The following is a 17,018-nucleotide window of genomic DNA, read 5'->3' as shown; positions in this document are numbered from 1 at the left end:
GGGCGGGCGCGGAGGGCGGCCCGGGAGCCGCTGCTGCCTCGGCCGCGTCCTCTGAGGGGATCCCCGGGCGGCGGCGGCGGCGGCGGCGGGAGAGCCGGCGGCAGGTGGGTGAGGTAGGTGGGAAGGAAGGAAGGTGAGCGGGGCGGCGGCGGTAAGATGGCGGCGCTCGTCAGCTCGGTTCCCTCCCGCCCTGCCCAGGCAGCGCCCGACCCCCGCCATGAAGCTCATCATTCTGGAGACGTACGCGCAGGCCAGCGAGTGGGCCGCCAAGTACATCCGCAACCGCATCGTCCATTTCGGACCCGGACCCGGGCGCTTCTTCACGCTGGGGTTGCCCACAGGTGGGTGCCGGGACCGGGAGCGGGGCCGGGGCCGGGGCCGGGGCCGGGGTGGCCCTTCCCCGGGGCTGAGGCGGCGGCTTCCCCGCAGGCAGCACGCCGCTGGGCTGCTACAGGAAACTGGTGGAGTACTGCCGGAACGGGGACCTCTCCTTCAAGTACGTGAAGACCTTCAACATGGACGAGTACGTGGGTGAGTGCCCGCCGGCAAGAAGTACTTGGCTTTCGTGATCTGTTTTGCTGTATGTCCTCTCCCTCTCCGTGGCTGGCTAGCGAGGCAGGGCCGCCAGCCCGCCGGAGGGGCCGGTGTCAGTGCGTGGTGGGCGCAGAAAATCCCACCTGCCAGGGATTCAGGGTAGGAGGGATGAAATTTGCTTTAGCCAAGGGAGATAACAGGGACAGTTTGAAAACCTGTGCAAGAAGTACTGAAGGGTGTCAGGTGTTGCCTGGCATTCTACACGCTAGACGCTGCCGTATTTTACTTGAACTTGGGTACTGACCAGCTCCTCCATCTTACCACTGCAAGCCGAGGTAGTGTGCAGTATGAACTACCACCTGTGCTCTGGGAGTAAAACGGTCACTTTAGCTTCAGGTCTCTTACAAGGACTGATGTGTTACCTGCCCCAGTGCCCTTCGTAACTGACCTGCCCTCCTGTTAAGACAGCAGAGGACCGTTTCGTTTATGAAGCTGTGATGAAATAGCCTCTTCAGAAGAAAGAGTACAGAGAGATTAGTGGGCAAGCCTAAAGCTCCAAAGGTGGAAAACAGACAGGCTAAATATTTGCTAATGCTAATTTTACACTGGTCAAGAATTTTTTCTGTGAACAATCCTAATGAAGCAGCATTTGGGAACAGGCAGTCTGGTGTGGGTTTACAGCATTCAAGGGGGGAAAAAATGTATGGAATAAGTTATTTCCCAGGCTTCTGCACAGTTTGCTAATTGTCTTTGTGAATACAAACTGGCAGGAAGGCTGAAAAGGTAGTAAAACATGAGGCACAGTGCATGCCTGCTTTTCTGGCACATCCATCACATGTTAATACGAGTACGTCTTATGGGAGCTATTGTGTTTGATTTTGCTATTTAGGGAAATAAAAACAATTCATGAAACTTAGGGAGTCACAAATGACAGACAGAGAAAGCAGTGCTCTGTTACCAAAGCCACTGCAAGGGTGTGTAGGTGGTTTATGTTATGGGTGATATTCTTTCAGGTGGTCTTAGTCCCGTGCATGCTCTGTTACCAGGTCTCCCAAGGGATCACCCGGAAAGTTACCATTCCTTCATGTGGAATAACTTCTTTAAGCATATTGACATCCTGGCAGAAAACGTTCACATTTTGGATGGAAACGCACCTGATCTACAGGCAGAGTGTGACGCATTTGAGGATAAAATCAAAGCAGCTGGAGGAATTGAACTCTTTGTTGGAGGTGAAAACCTGAAGGACTAGCGGTCTCTGAACACTGGCAGGAAGCACTGCCTTTCCTTTACCAGCTATCTATTTTATTTATTGTCAGGAGAGTTCATCTTCAATACAGTTCAGTGGATTTGCAGTGAAAGGCACCCCACATTCCATTGCCCTGGGCACTCATGTGTTGGCAGCCTTGTCTTCCAATGTACTGCTCCCCCAGTTTTAAGTATTTCAATCCAGTTGGTGAATTGTTCAAGAAGCTATTAGCAGGAGAAACAGGCAGGGCTAGAATTGTACCAAATACAAAATGTATTAAAACTGCCAGGGCTAACAGGAAACTGCTAGGAGTAGTCAGAGTCCTCTGAGCCAACAGGAGTTCAACGCAAGCTTTTCCCATCAGTTTGCCTTAAGATTCTACCATCTACTTTGCTTTATCGTTCTCCCGACACAGTTAAAGAAGAGTCTCTATTGGCTTCAGCGGGGGCTTTTGCTATCATTCTGTGGTGGGTTGACCCTGGCTGGACACCAGGTGCCCACCAAAGCTGCTCTATCACTCCCCTCCTCAGATGGACAGGGGAGAGAAAATATAACAAAAGGCTTCTAAGTCGAGATAAGGACAGGGAGAAATCACTCACTAATTACCATCGTGGGCAAAACAGACTCAACTTTGGGAAAATTAATTTATTACCAATCAAATCAGAGTAGGATAAAACCAAATCTTAAAACACCTTCCCCCCACCCCTCCCTTCTTCCCAGGTTCAACTCCACTCCGTTTTCTCCACCTCCTCCTGGCCAAGCAGCGCAGGGGTACTGGGATTGGGGTCAGTTCATCACACCTTGTCTCTGCTGCTCCTTTCTCCTCAGGGGGAGAACTCCTCACTTGTCCCCTGCTCCAGCATGGGTCCCTTCCCCAGGCTGCAGTCCTTCAGGCACAGACTGCTCCAGCATGAGTCCCCCCATGGCATCACAAGTCCTGCCAGCAAACCTGCTCCAGTGTGGGCTCCTCCTTCCATGGGGCCACAGGTCCTGCCAGGAGCCTGCTCCAGCGTGGGCTTTCCCATGGCCATCTCTGGGGGCATCCAACTGCTCCGCCGTGGGGTCCTCCCTGGGCTGCAGGTGGATATCTGCTCCACCGTGGGCCTCCCTGGGCTGCAGGGGGACAGCCTGCCTCACTGTGGTCTTCCCCATGGGTTGCAGGGGAATCTCTGCTCCGGTGCCTGGAGCACCTCTTCCCCCTCCTTCTGCACTGACCTGGGGGTCTGCAGGGCTGTTTCTCTTGCATGTTCTCACTCCTCTCGCCGGCTGCAGCTTCTGTTGCACAGCAACTTTTCCCCCTTCTTAAATATGTTATCACAGAGGCGCTAGCACCATCGCTGATGAGCTTAGCCTTGGCCAGCGGTGGGTCCGACTTGGAGCTGGCTGGCCTTGGCTCTGTCAGACATAGGGGAAGCTTCTAGCAGCTTCTCACAGAAGCCACCCCTGTAGCCCCTCTGCTACCAAAACCTTGCCACGCAGGCCCACTCCTACCAGAAGCAAATTTGAGCTTGAGCAGAAAAAATTGCAAGTGTTTTTGTCAGATCTGTATCTATTCCTGGAAGCACTGAATGTCCTTCTAATAGGAGTGCTGTTGGCTCTGCTTCCTACAATAACCATTCCAGCCACTGACCCTCTTCTGAAACTCTCTCTGTCACAGGTATTGGCCCAGACGGTCACATTGCTTTCAACGAGCCTGGATCAAGTTTGGTATCCAGGACACGAGTGAAGACCTTGGCTTTGGACACTACATTGGCTAATGCCAGGTTCTTTGATGGCGACCTCTCCAAAGTCCCCACAATGGCTTTGACAGTCGGAGTAGGCACTGTCATGGATGCCAGAGAGGTTAGGAGAAAAGCAGTGAGTTCATACAGGAGCTCTTGAGCAGGGCTTCCTGGAGTAGCTAAAGATTACCCAGTCTTGGAGCAGCAATGCACCCTGCTGGTCTAGGTCAGCTTATGCTTTTCCTGCCACAGACCGCTGAATACCTACCTGATCCTCCTGTTCTTTTGCATCATGCAACACTGTGGAAAGGCTCTTGCTTTGTCTTCCATTTTTGCTCTACTAACAACACTCAACATTTGTGTAACCCTGCAGTATGGTTGTGATCCACAGGGAGCAAGAAAGGTTTGGGAGGATATCTTTAGTTAAGAATCTCATCTGGGGAAATAACTGCAAGAATCAGCAGTTGACTTGATGATACACCAGATCATGAAAACTCTATGGGATAGCTTTTAATTGAGTCTATACCTTGATTTATATTTGTTAAGTCTCAGCATACGGGTGCCTAACAGGGGAGCTCAAAGGATCTGAATCATCACAGTGACCCACCAGGCTATGATTTAATTGACAAATAAAATGCAGCCAGAGCAGAATTGTAATACAGTGAAATGCCTCTGGGGAGGATGATGGACATTGTCCCCTGTTGGGAACCGGGGCAGCTCTCTTAGTTCAGCAGGATGTGGGTGTGCTCTCTCTGAATGTGTCTTCTAGACCCTAACTGCCATCCTCTGTGTCTTGGAGTCTAGGTGATGATTCTTATCACAGGAGCCCACAAAGCCTTCGCTTTGTACAAAGCCATCGAGGAAGGTGTCAACCACATGTGGACAGTATCTGCTTTCCAGCAACACCCCAACACTGTGTTTGTGTGTGATGAGGATGCCACGCTGGAACTCAAAGTTAAGACAGTGAAATACTTTAAAGGTGAGTGTTTGACCAGGCCAAGCAGCTGTTGTACTTAGTTTTTAAATAGTACAAGCCATGCTTTGCATTAGATGTTTCTGTCTAATCAACTCCCAAAGGAGTACATTCCTTAAATATAACAGCTGAAGTGTACAAGTGCAAAGGTAAAGGCTTAACTGTGTGGGTATGGGAGCAAAGGAACAAGGACTCTAGTAATGTCTAATTTCATTAGCAACCAATGAATAAGAATTTTGCTTTATTATGTCTACTTAAGTCATCTTTTTACTTTCTACGTTAGGTTTAATGCTGGTTCACAACAGGCTTGTGGAACCCTTATACAGCATGAAGGAGATGGGAGCAGAAAGAAGCCAGCCTAAGAAGCCATACAGTGATTAATCTCACTGTTCAGAGTAATGCTGAACCAGCTTTTCTGTTGAAAACCATCTGTGAAGAGAGGGAATTGCTGCAGAAATTAATCTCATATTTGTTCTTAAATTAGCAAAATGATTATGTGCTTGCTTCTCTCCATTAAAAAGACAGATGCAACACCTGCCTTAATTAACCAAACGAGGATGGGATCCAGTATACTGCGTTCCACAAACTTCCGCCACTAGCTTATTCTCTGAAGGTAAAGTCAATGGAGAGTTGTTTAATCTATGAAGCAATTGTAATGATGGGGACAGAAGGCCCCGAAACTTAAATGTGAGGATATGTGAAAGTACAACGCTGCAGAAACTAAATGGGTAATCACTTTGGGATGTATGCCTTGCATTTATGACAAGTACCTCTTCGTGTTACTCCCCTCCACAATACACTCTTAATAGTCATTCAAAATGGGAACCGAGTTTGTTCAGCCTGGAGACGGGAAAGCTTCAGCATAATCTAATAGCAGCACGCTTCACAGCTACAAGGAGGTCATCAGGAAGATGAAGCCAGGCTTTCCTGCGCAGTGTGTGGGCAGAAGATGAGATGATGGCACTTGAGCTGAGACAAGATGCTCAGACTGGATATAAGGAAAAAACTTACCTATGAGGACAGTAAAGCAGTGGGGCAGGTTCCCCAGAGAGGCTGTGCAGTCTCTGTCCTTAAGAGGTTTTCAAGACCTGACTGGATAAAGCCTTGGCTGAACCCCACTTTGAGCCAGATGTTGGACTTGAGACCATCTCAGCAAAAGGGAGGCTACAGAGAGCATTCATCAGTGCTGTATTAATAATGCAGTACCATTAATGCAGTTAATGATTAGTTTACACATCTATATGCTTTTATTTGTTGTCACACAAGAAGCCTTACATGTTCAGTTTCAGGGTATAATTTTATATGCCCTGGTGCTTTATGATGTACTACACGAGAGTAGATTTGTTCAGATTAAGCATAAATGACTTCTCTCTTTGCTGCTCAGTGCTCTTATTTGTGTCAGAGCAGAGCCTGAAGCAGTAAGTTCTCTCCCCCTCCTTCCCATGCTTTATACTGCTACAAGGAAATGCCAAATAAGCCTCAAAGGAAACAGTCTGTTCCCTCTGGTCTCAGCCTATGTTTAATTACAGAAGCCCCACACAGGTGGGCAACAGCCTGTACTGGCAAGACCCCACCAATTCTGAAACTTGATTCCTGGGTTTCCTATCAAATGCTATCAATTGAGGGGCAAGACAAACGGGGCAGCATTTATTTTCTTTATGCAGAAATTTTATAAGCTGTTGATCTGTAATGTAACTTTCTACAGTAAATGTCTTAATTTTTTCTAAATGGTCACACCGACTGTATCTGGTGCTCAGCCTCACTGTGCTAGTGAAATGGAACAGTTTGAGGCTGAAAGGGACTCGTAATACCATCTTTGAGCAGAACAACAAAACCGTCAAAGCATCAGAAAGTCCTGTTATTTTGCACAAGATTTCTCTGTCACCTAGAACCAAAGCTGTATCAAAAGCTGTTTGGTAGAAATAGCTACTGCTGTTCCCTAGTTCAAGAGCTTCCTCATCTTGTAATTGCTGGCAGGTTTCCACCAAACACCTGCTACAGTTCTGTCCTGCCAGGCAGCAGCCATTTCATAAAAAAAACGGAGGGGATCTTTAAAGGAAAACTGAGGAGGTCACAGTTATTTACCTTTTACCACAAAATGTCTGCAATCTAACGCTCATTCTGTGCATGCACAGTAATGGAGCAAGTGAGGAAGTCTGCAAGAGAGAAAAAATAAAAAATAAAAAAATGAGGAAGAAACACTGTGCCACATTACCAGAGTTGCCTGCCTTGCTCTCTGTTGGTGAAGCCAGATTCTGGTTTTAACTGTCCCTCCTCTGCAACACCAGCTGATGGTCCTACAACTGCAGTCACTTCCTTGTCCCCTCCTCAGAGAGTCTGTCCTCCTCTGCCTCACTGCAGAATATGGGAGCTCCAGCCCAGGGGTCCCCAAGTGCTCAGAATTCACAGACACAGTGGTGACTACATCACCGTTCCTCCTTTCTCCACACAAAGTTCTTGAAAGCAGAGGTAGTTCATCACAACACCTTCAAATACTTCACCATAGTGCTTGTGCTCTGGTAGCTCTGGCAGACATCCCCAGCCACGGCTTTTCATCCCATCATACCCTTTGGGGTCCAGGCCTTGCCCTCAGCCCACCTCTGTCCTGCCAGAAGGGACCTGCCCAGCCTCCTGTAGGTTTAAGAGATCCAACACCCCCTCCTCTATCCAGGCACAAAAAACAGGTTTTAAGCACACGCTTCTTGTCACAAACATTCCCCATCTGCCCAGGTAGGCAGCTTAGCGGGAAGAAAGCCCCTTCCGAAAGCAGGCAGCTTTTGGACTCGGCCTGTAGAGTTAAAAATTGTGGCCAGAGCAGAAACTCCTGTGGGGATTGCAGCTCAAAGCTGGCTACATCCAATGCAGCGATCTCAGAGTAGTGTCATGATAGCCATTGTCTATTAGTTAGGGACTTGTGTCTCCGAGGGAAAACCAGGGCTCTTTGGGTGTGAGGGCACTTTACATACACAAACGTCCAAAATTCTGTCAGCAGAATACATCCTGTGCCAGTTGCACTCTAGAGTTTTGCGAGAGCCCTGGTCTGTTCTATGTCATTCTACAGGTGACCATGTGAGCAAGCGCCTTGGCCCCATGGCACGCAAGCGCTGGAGGCGATCACCACCCAGACACAGAACAAAACTGTCCCACGCACTGACCTGTGCTGCCATATACATGCCATAATGAAGACAAACAGGGAGACAACTATGGTTACTGTCTTAAAGTGAATTTAGTGCATGTGAAAGGTGCAGGAAGTAAATACAGTTTAAATCATACACAGTGGAACCCTTCCCTACACACTGTCCTATAGCCTAAACCAAGACGAAAGATCTGCCCTTGCCATCTCGTATCTTTTTAATCACTGCCAATTCTAATAGTACAGACTTCCATCCTCTGTGAAAGCAACTAAATCAGCACTCATTTTGGCCAGATATCCAAGTATAAATTTATTTACTAACAGGCAAAAGTGAGTGAGGGGTGTTCACCTTGAGTTTCTGAAGAGTCTTCCAGCTCCTGAGCTATCCATCCGGACCCTGAACACAGCACATGCAGTTTTAATTTCAAAATAAATTTTTAGACCATTCTGCAAGTGGAAAAACTTCTAAAAAATTAGTGGTTCCCTCCAGTAATTACTTTCATGCTCACAAAACTGCTTACTGAGCTTTTAGGGGAAAGAAGTTGGGTTTTGAAATAATTTGAAGTGCAAGAACAGTGGAAATAAGGAATGTAGTCCAGAAGCAAAACTATCAACTAATCAGATTTCTTATATGAAGAGTTAGTAAAAAATAAATTCATCATCTGAGAAGACAAGGTAATTTTCAGTATCTTGAAAAATTCAAGTTAATCTCAACTATGTACCCATAGAAATGTGTTTCAATATCTGACTGATACTTTTCACCCTCTCACTGGCCACATACTCGGTTCATTGCCTTAGCACTCATCACTGTCAAAATAAGGAGAGGCAACGTGAGCAAATACAACAGCGACACCGAGATGAGTCATCAAACCGATTCAAATTTTTCAAGTTTTCTGCCAAAGCATTCAGTAATGCAAAGACCCAGGCATTACAGCCAGTAAGAAGGGGGTTAGGAATAATTGACTTTGCCATCGTTAGAAAGTATCAGTGACAAAGCAATGAGCCGCTTTTCAGAGAAACAGGTCAGGAAACACTATAGAAGCAACAGGCTCAGCTGCTGAATACAGAAGAAATTTTCTATATTGTATCAGAAAACGTTCCCTGTGCAAGCAGCATCACTAAACAGCTCCAGAAAGAGCACTACAGCTATAATAAAACTGCCGTAAACCCAACAATGGATATAAGCCAAGATCCTCGAAAGGTCAGTCTCACTAAAGGAAACCCCCAAATACTTCTATGATTTGGGGCTTCAGTTTTGTTTGTTTGCTTCTCAAAAAGGGGCACCTCTTAGTACATATTTTTCCAGTAATTTTCCAACTTCTGATGGGTTGTATTTGTCTTTAAAAATCGATAGGATTATTAGGGCCTTCCTGAACACAGGATGAGTAAAATGGTCTCCTTTGGTTTTGGCAACAGCCTCTGAAGTGCGAGTATCCTGCAGTGCAAGGTAGTTATTCTTCTATCACATAATGGAAGTGAAAAGCAAACAAACTTGACACAAAAATGGAAAGCATCTATCTCTGGTTTGTTCAGCTTTTGTTGTAGAGAAAGCTACTAGTCTTCATCTTCAACTTCCCATAACTCACCATCAATATGCATGGCTTGAAACAATCTGCAAGACAGCCAATGATTTACATCAGTATGTAAAAAAAGTAAAATATGTAAAAAAAAAAATTCAATCTAAATGTGACCAAAGATACAAAAGCAGCAAGTTTCAAATTTTTTTTCAGTATCATAAACCACTCACACTGCAGTCCTCAAAGTCAATTAAAATAAGCTACTCTGCAATTCTACAGCACGTTACACCAGAAGGCTTTACAGTACCTTACAAACGTGATGTCTCAAGAAATTCCTGAAAATATTAATAATCCAAAATGTATTAAAAGTTACCTAGAATGCTGCTGTTCCTAGTTGGTCTTAGGCAGTATATAATCAGCAGCCAAGCCTGCCTGCTCCAAACAGCTTACAATCTAATCAGACAATACAGAGCTGGGAAAACAACTGTAACATATAAACAGGGGAGGAGCAACAGGGAAGATAAAAAATTGGTTTTTTATAAAACAGATGAGCTTAGTCAAGATAGGTAGAGGTTAAGCTAAACTAAAAGAAAAAAGAACAGCAGGAGACACCAGAAGAAAAATAGAAACAAGAACAGGGTAGGAAGTGAAAAAAATACTGTTGGGAGAAAAGGGAATGCTGAAAAAGAAGGGCCAAGAACAAGGGGGGGGGGAGAATCCCGTCAGCCACATCTATTAAAGCAGAATAGATGGTGGAGGATTGAGTAAACTATTGGTATATTGACTTTTCTATCCAGGCACTATATATAACAGCCATGGGCACAACCCAATGGAATACACACAAAATTAGAGGCTGCCACTATTACACCTCTCTGACCTGCCTGCCCTTTCATTTGTCCAGATGGCAGTGGCATCCTTTGTCTCTTGATATACCCCTAATAGCAATGATGTAAGCCAAGTTTGCAGCTTTTTAGAAGCAGCTTTCTTAACCAAAGCCTTGTGTTGCGCTATCATATACCTAAGCATCTGTAAAGAAACATTTCACTACAGGCTGTCTCTCAGTCAGAGGCAGGAAGTACAGCATCAGGAATAGGCCCAGAAGACTTCTCCAGAATTTTAAAACAGACGTTCTTAAAAAGCAAAACCATATCCCAAATCACTCCCAATTTTTTTATTGTTAAGTGTCAGGTCCTTGTAAGTGTAAATATTTGAGAGAAGAAATTGTGTCTTAAACTGTATAGCTACAAATTTCAAGGTAAGAATAATCTGGGAGAGACTGTAAGAAGAAATACAAAAATAAGTGGTACAGCACTAGAAGAAATACATGTAAGTACATACCTATTAAAGCATGGGGAAGATGGATCATTGAAGTGTCTGTATGGGTTCACCCTTGACAGAGAACTCATACAAAGCCAGCAGAAATACTGCATGCAGCCAGTACACGTCATTTTGTTACAACCATCTAGTTTCTGGCAGGGGAAAGAAACAAGAAATAGCAGTAACAAAATCTTACCACATAGGTCTTCAGGCCTGTCTCTAAATGGTAACAGTCCTCAAAAATGCATCAGCTAATGAATACATTTTACCCCAACTCTATCATAACACTGGTATTTTTTTCCACTGTTCAAAAAAACCCTAGGAGCTAGAATCACAGAATTGTAAATTGGCTATAGTACTAGTAACACTGGAAATTAGTATTTTTCTGAAGCTAGTTTTATTTCCTGCCTGTAGTCTGAAACAGCAGTAGCCTGAAACACATGGTAAACACAGGGATTCATACGGATCCGTAGTCAGCCTGGATCTTTTTAGTACTGGAGTCTGAACAATACCTATTGCTGTATTTACTCAAGTCCTTGAGCTCCAGAAACACCACCTCCTTTTCTATGTAACACAGACAGAAATGGAAAGTTGTCTCACCATTTCCTAGAAATTTACCGTCCCTGGTGAGCTTGGAGGCTACGAATAAATCTCTGTTGCAGCCTAAATACAGAACTGACTTAGCAATTTATGTTAGTTTCTGTTAAGAGTTACTACGATTCTTCAGCTTTTCCCCTCCATGCTTACCTCTATATGAGTACCACAGCAAGGACAAGATTTCGAGTTCTTTTCTAGCCATTCTTTACTCTCCATCTCCTCGAGGGCTTTCTGAATCACTCGTTTGCCATAGCGTTGTTCCAAAAATCTTTTAGTTGCCTCGTCTGCGTCTAAATATTCATTTCGCAAATCCATTAATTTCTCTGGGGAATAAAACAAAAAATAACAACAACAAAACCAAACACAAACAAAAAACCAAAACGGCTTTTGTAATACGTTATTTAAAGAAGTCCAGCTAATAACAGCATAAATTATTGTCAAAGGAAACTAACATCATTAATTAAAAAGCAAGTGAAACATTAGAATACATAAGAAGATGAGAATATTAAAACCCCACTACCTCAAAATTCAACAGTTTTACACTGTTTCATTATAAACAAGACCAGTCAATGGAACTAGAACAAATCTACAATGTAAAATAAACTGAAAAATGGAAATGTTGTTTCTGAACACACATTTAATGAACCTGTGTCATGATTTTGAGGCCAAGCAGATACAGAAGTATCCACCTGATTCCAGTATCAACTCTGACAACAGAAAGTAGTGGATTTGCAGGAAAGGGTGAAAAAAGGCACATATAAAATTATTCTTCCCCTGCTATGGCCTCAGCATTTGGCAATCAGCAATTTAGGGACTTCCTGAGCTGTGGAGTGTCATCAAAGCAATACTTTTTAATTGCCAGCAACAGACCTACTCCAAATGAATCTGTCTAATCTTTTAGAAAGCTCATGTGGTGTTGAGTTCCCTTGCTTAATTTTTGACTTTCATACGATGCTTAATTGCTTCTTGATCTGTTTCTGAAACACGATGACTCACCCGCAGTAACTTTACATGGAGAGACCCCATGGTAAGTCATTTTACAGAGAGTACAAAAAGCATAGTTGCAACAGGAACATATGCCCATGGTGCATCCTGGTTCTTGCATGACTGGTGTCTGACAGCCCGGGCGAGGGCAATACACTACATCTGCCATCAGGTCCAAGCTAGACTGCAGAAGCAGGCGGTCATAACGTGCAAATAGCTGCTCTCCAACCAACTCTTTCACCTAAACAAAGATCAAAGGAAGATTCTGAGCCAGCTAGCTTCAGCAAAAACAGTAAGTCAGCAAAAAGTACCTACAGCTGGGATGAATCCACTTTATATTCTCCAATAAGTCATGAAAATACTCCTAGAAATGCTATTTTAATAATAATTAATCAAATGAAAAGCATGCAGTGTCAAATGCAATGGGACATGAATTCAGGCCTCTAACCAATGCCAGTACTAATAAAGTACGCAAAACATGTGCCAAGTCATCCAGTTTTAACTCCGATGCCTCTGTGCGGCTCAGAGCACAAAAAAAATTTTCCCCGGGTATATTCACAATGCTCACCATGAAAAGCCACACCTTGTCTTCTGTAATTATTGGTAAGTTAGCAGAACTCTACCATCACTGCTCCCACACTTCTATTACCTGGCCAGGAGTAGCAACAGAAGAACACTTCGGTTCTGGACAGTTGAGACAGTGGACCTGACCATCCCTGATCTGTATTTCAAAGTAGTCCTTCAGGCATGCTTTGCAGTATACATGGCTGCACTCGGTGAAGTACATACATTCACTGCCCAGCTTCTCACAGAAGCAGATATTGCACAAGTACATCTTACTGTTAAAGCACTTCCTCTTCTGAGCCTGATCAAAGTCCAAGATTTCCCTAATCAGACTTGACAATGATTTCACATCCTGTACAGCTCTTGCATCGATGAGTTCTTCAGCTGCTGCAGAGCCTGCTGCACCACCGCAATCCTTCTCAGCACTGAGAGGGACCAAAGGTGTCCTACTCTGCCCATTCCCTTGATGGCACATTTTGAGCTCATACGGGGAAGAAATATTCAGGTAACTCAGCGTTTCTTCCTTCAGAAACTGCATCCAGGCAAATAAGACCACACAGCCTCGGTTCTCTTCCCATACGTTGTCTAAGTGTTTGCAAAGAGCACTGAGCTAGAAAAGAAAAAACAATGCCGGATTTTAGTAAGTTCTGACAACTCATTACTGTCTTCCTCTCCTCCCACGGTCCTCCTTAGTGCATAATTAGATTTCACATTCTGAAGTTCTTAATATATACATAAAATACATATAAAAATAATGCTCATAGATGCAAGCTTTCATTCCTCAGAATGGTGACCAAATAAAAACAAGTAGGAAACAAAAGAAGAGCCAACTGAAAGAGCAGTGTAATTGTTTATGTCTTAATTTTACTTTCATCTACTCCATTAACATCCCCCAGAGCACCGTTAATTATGAACTTACTCATGATCACAAAAGCGCTGTTAAAATGTGTCCTGGTTTCACCTGGGATAGAGTTAATTTTCCTCCTAGCAGCTGATATAGTGTTATGTCTGGGATTCAGTAGGAGAACATTGATAACACTTTGATGTTTTCAGTTGTTGCTCAGTAGTGTTTAGTCTAAAGTCAAGGATTTTTCAGCTTCTCCTGCCCAGCCAGCAAGAAGGCTGGAGGGGCACAAGGAGTTGGGAGGGGACACAGCCAGGACAGCTGACCCAAACTGGCCAAAGGGGTATTCCGTACCATGGGACGTCATGCCCAGTATATAAACTGGGGGGAGCTGGTCTGGGAGGGGGATCGCTGCTTGGGATCTAACTGGGCATCGGTCAGCAAGTGGTGAGCAACTGCATTGTGCATCACTTGTTTTGTACATTCTAGTTCTTTTATTATTGTAATTTTATTATTGTTGTTATCATCATCATTAGTTTCTTCCTTTCTGTTCTATTCCTTCCGTTCTGTTCTATTCTGTTCTATTAAACTGTTCTTCCCACGAGTTTTAAATTTTTTCCCAATTCTCTTCCCCATCCCACGGGGTGGAGGGGGAGCGAGTGAGTGGCTGCATGGTGCTTAGTTACCAGCTAAGGTTAAACCACAACAAATGTTAAAACTATTTTGCAGACCTGAGCTTGGGAGAGCCATTTTCCACTGAGGGTAAACACTGGGGGGGAGGTTGATGGGTAGTCTGGTGGGAGTTCAAAATTCAGCACAAGGGGAGGCAGAAAGCAAACTGTGTATTCAAATCTGTTGTTCTGGAGGCTCTCTGTGGAATTGCCTGAATCAAAGAGAATTGAGACAGCTTGAGAAATAACAAGAAAATTAAAACTACCAAACTGTAACTGTTTATGACAGCATGCACTATATCTCTTTTCATTTGATAAATTTCTGAGTTCAAAATTATTTATTCAACCCTAAATAACAGAACTTCTCAGGGCAGTAAAGTTTTGTGGGGTTGTATTCATATGGTTAAATGAGTAAACACCAGTACCATGAAATATCAGATCCCGCACAAACCAAGAACCTGGAAAGACATCTCCTCAAGCTAAAAAAAAATAATAAATGAACTTAATTATTCCAAAGACATACTATTACTCATCTCTAATTTTGAAGTTCACTTGAGAGTTTATATGTATGAGGATGAAATCACCTACTCAGATATAAACCCCGACAATACCACAAGCCCAGCACACAGTCTGTCATGGCTTTGTCTAGTCAGTGTTCCTATAGGTCGCTAGAGCAGCAACCGCCTAAGCACATACCAGAAAATTAGCTTGGTAAAAGCTAATTTCAGGATAACACAAAACATCTCAACTCACCACTCACAAAAATTTTGAAGTTTTGGGGCAACTCCAGACAAATTCTTGTTTCTCCTCCTTGGGCAGACTCAGCTCTCTTAAACTCATCTTCATCATAAATGCTAGCCAAAGCCAGCAGCTCATCCTCCTGAGCTTCTTTGTCTTCTGAAGACATTTAAATTTTCTGTGGAGTTAACACCACTCTACAAGATCAACTGAGTTAACGCATCCTATTGAAATTACTGATGGAGTATCTATTTTATACTATTTTAAGATTTAGAAACCCAAGTAACTGATATAAAATAATGTAAAATATAATTAAGCTTTTTTACAGGTTGAAAAAATATCGATAGCTTTATAAAATAAAAAAACACCTTAACAGAACATTGAAAAGTCAAAAAGCAAACTGTCTGTAAGTGTTGGTGGCTAAAGACAGCCGTAAGGGGGAAAAATAGTGAAATACACTGATGGCCAAAGTGACACAGGGACTTTTCATTAATGTTTGAAAGAGAAAATAGACCCCCCAGAAACCCAAGAAAAAGGAATTAGTAACAGTATCTCTCATCCAGTGTCCTAAAACAAACAAGCAAACAGCCCCATTTATGATTAAAGTTATCGAAGGTATCAATAAGAAGCTTCAAATCCTACACAGGCATCTTGTAGATGCACTCCTATACCATTTCTGCTCTAGATTTGGGGAAATAAAGCTACATTTAATGGGTTACCTTTCTATTCACAACTGCACAGTGGCAAAGTCGTAGGTACTGGTTGCTGACCAAGGACAGCCACGTCAGTAGGACCAGAGCAGAGCCCCTGATCATTCCTCTGGCAGAGCTGGAGGTCATAAACTTTTCCTCACGTAAGGCATGAAAAAACATCAACTCTGTCGTCAAAGTGCATACGGTTATATGGCACCGGTACTTCTGAGCTGCCTGCAGCCAAACAAGCAAATAACCGCTCAGGGAGATTAAAGTCCTCTCAGCGTTTTCGTTGTGAAGGCCAACAAACAATTTCATTTGAGCAGGTGCGCTCAGTAATTCAGAATACTTTTTTTTTTTTTTTTACAGCTCTAATAGCAGTAGCTCCTCTATGTGCATAAGCAATTCCGACCGTTATCTGGGCTAACTCAGGAGCCTGGTAAGGGCCCCACTGAAGTCAGCAGAAATCCCACCCTGCTGCTCCCCCCCTGCCCCGCCACCATTCAGGGAAACCACTCGCTCCTAAACACCAAAGGGGAAGCCTTTCCAAAGGGGCAGCACGGGGAATTAAAAACATAACCCGAGAATTACAACAACAAACCACGTTTTCAGGTCAGGCTCCCACCCCCACACACACACACCCGGCGGGGCTGAGGGAGGCCCGGGTCGCGCCGGAGGCTCCGCAGCCCACACGCCCTACGATACAGCACGGCCCGGCCCGGCCCACGGCTCCCGCCTCACCGGTTACCTCAGCCACGGAGGCCCGGGGACACCGAGGCCTGGCCCGGCCCACGGCTCCCGCCTCACCGGTTACCTCAGCCACGGGGGCCCGGGGACACCGAGGCCCGGCCCGGCGCGGCCCACGGCTCCCGCCTCACCGGTTACCTCAGCCACAGGGGCTCGGGGACGCCGAGACCCGGCCCGGCCCGGCCCGGCCGGCGCCGCGGCCTGAAGCAGACGTGAGAGGAGGGGAACGGCTGCCGGGCGGTAGGCGCCGGCCCGGCCCGGCCCTCACCGCGCTCCCGGCCCCGCAGCGCCCCCGGCGGCCGGGAGGGACGGCAGCGCCCAGCCGAGGGCCGCGGTCCGGGGCGGCGCAGGCGCCGGGTGCTCCGGGAGCGGCGGTGTGAAGAGCTGTCCCGGCCAGCCAGGCGCGGGGTAAAGGCCGCCGAGCTAGGGGCCGCCCCCGACCCCTTCCCCGACACCCCGGTATTTATTAACTCTACTTCGTTAAAGCGGGTTTGCACCGACGCCTGTAAAGCACAGCTTCACGCTGGCATTAAAACCAGAGCTCTTCGCACGCCTCCAGCAAGGAGGGACACAACCCCTCACCTCTACCCCCCCCAGTTCTCTCCCGATGGCAATCAACAGCTGGAGAAGGTGATCCAGTAGAATCCAGTGCATTTATTTCTTGCAATATCTGAATGGGTGTTTCAGCTTTGGATTTTAACACATACAAATTAATGTTTGCAAGTTTAATGACAATCAGT

General features: G+C 45.3%; 2 protein-coding genes across 10 annotated transcripts; one reads left to right on the top strand and one right to left on the bottom strand.

The window, feature by feature from the left end:
- On the top strand, positions 1–5,268 carry GNPDA1 (glucosamine-6-phosphate deaminase 1). 3 transcript variants are annotated; one of them, XM_049829938.1, is made up of 7 exons: positions 1–113; positions 199–341; positions 430–531; positions 1,581–1,763; positions 3,438–3,622; positions 4,306–4,480; positions 4,758–5,268. In XM_049829938.1, exons 2-7 carry the CDS (start codon positions 218–220, stop codon positions 4,853–4,855), a joined length of 867 nt encoding a protein of 288 aa, XP_049685895.1. In that variant the 5' UTR covers positions 1–113; positions 199–217; the 3' UTR covers positions 4,856–5,268. The 3 variants fall into 3 exon arrangements, with proteins under 3 accessions (XP_049685895.1, XP_049685896.1, XP_049685897.1); XM_049829939.1 differs by having other exon boundaries at positions 21–104; positions 174–341; XM_049829940.1 differs by having other exon boundaries at positions 33–104.
- A 250-nt stretch (positions 5,269–5,518) lies between these two features.
- Positions 5,519–16,526, bottom strand: RNF14 (ring finger protein 14). Of its 7 annotated transcripts, none has more exons than XM_049829930.1 (11): positions 16,280–16,526; positions 15,559–15,765; positions 14,855–15,017; positions 14,162–14,313; positions 12,672–13,196; positions 12,035–12,263; positions 11,189–11,361; positions 10,463–10,593; positions 9,194–9,219; positions 6,560–6,630; positions 5,519–5,638 (listed from the first exon to the last, which is right to left on the bottom strand). In XM_049829930.1, the coding sequence occupies exons 3-10, from the start codon at positions 15,006–15,008 to the stop codon at positions 6,584–6,586; spliced, it is 1,437 nt and encodes a 478-aa protein (XP_049685887.1). In that variant the 5' UTR covers positions 15,009–15,017; positions 15,559–15,765; positions 16,280–16,526; the 3' UTR covers positions 5,519–5,638; positions 6,560–6,583. The 7 variants fall into 7 exon arrangements, with proteins under 7 accessions (XP_049685887.1, XP_049685888.1, XP_049685886.1 ...); XM_049829931.1 differs by having other exon boundaries at positions 16,417–16,518; XM_049829929.1 differs by having other exon boundaries at positions 15,559–16,526.
- Positions 16,527–17,018: the final 492 nt, after the last annotated feature.

This window comes from Accipiter gentilis, chromosome 26 (genome assembly GCF_929443795.1).
Source record: "Accipiter gentilis chromosome 26, bAccGen1.1, whole genome shotgun sequence".
Lineage (NCBI taxonomy): Eukaryota > Metazoa > Chordata > Aves > Accipitriformes > Accipitridae > Astur > Astur gentilis.
Note: the sequence above shows the minus strand (reverse complement) of the source record. Positions and strands in the feature narration are given on the sequence as shown.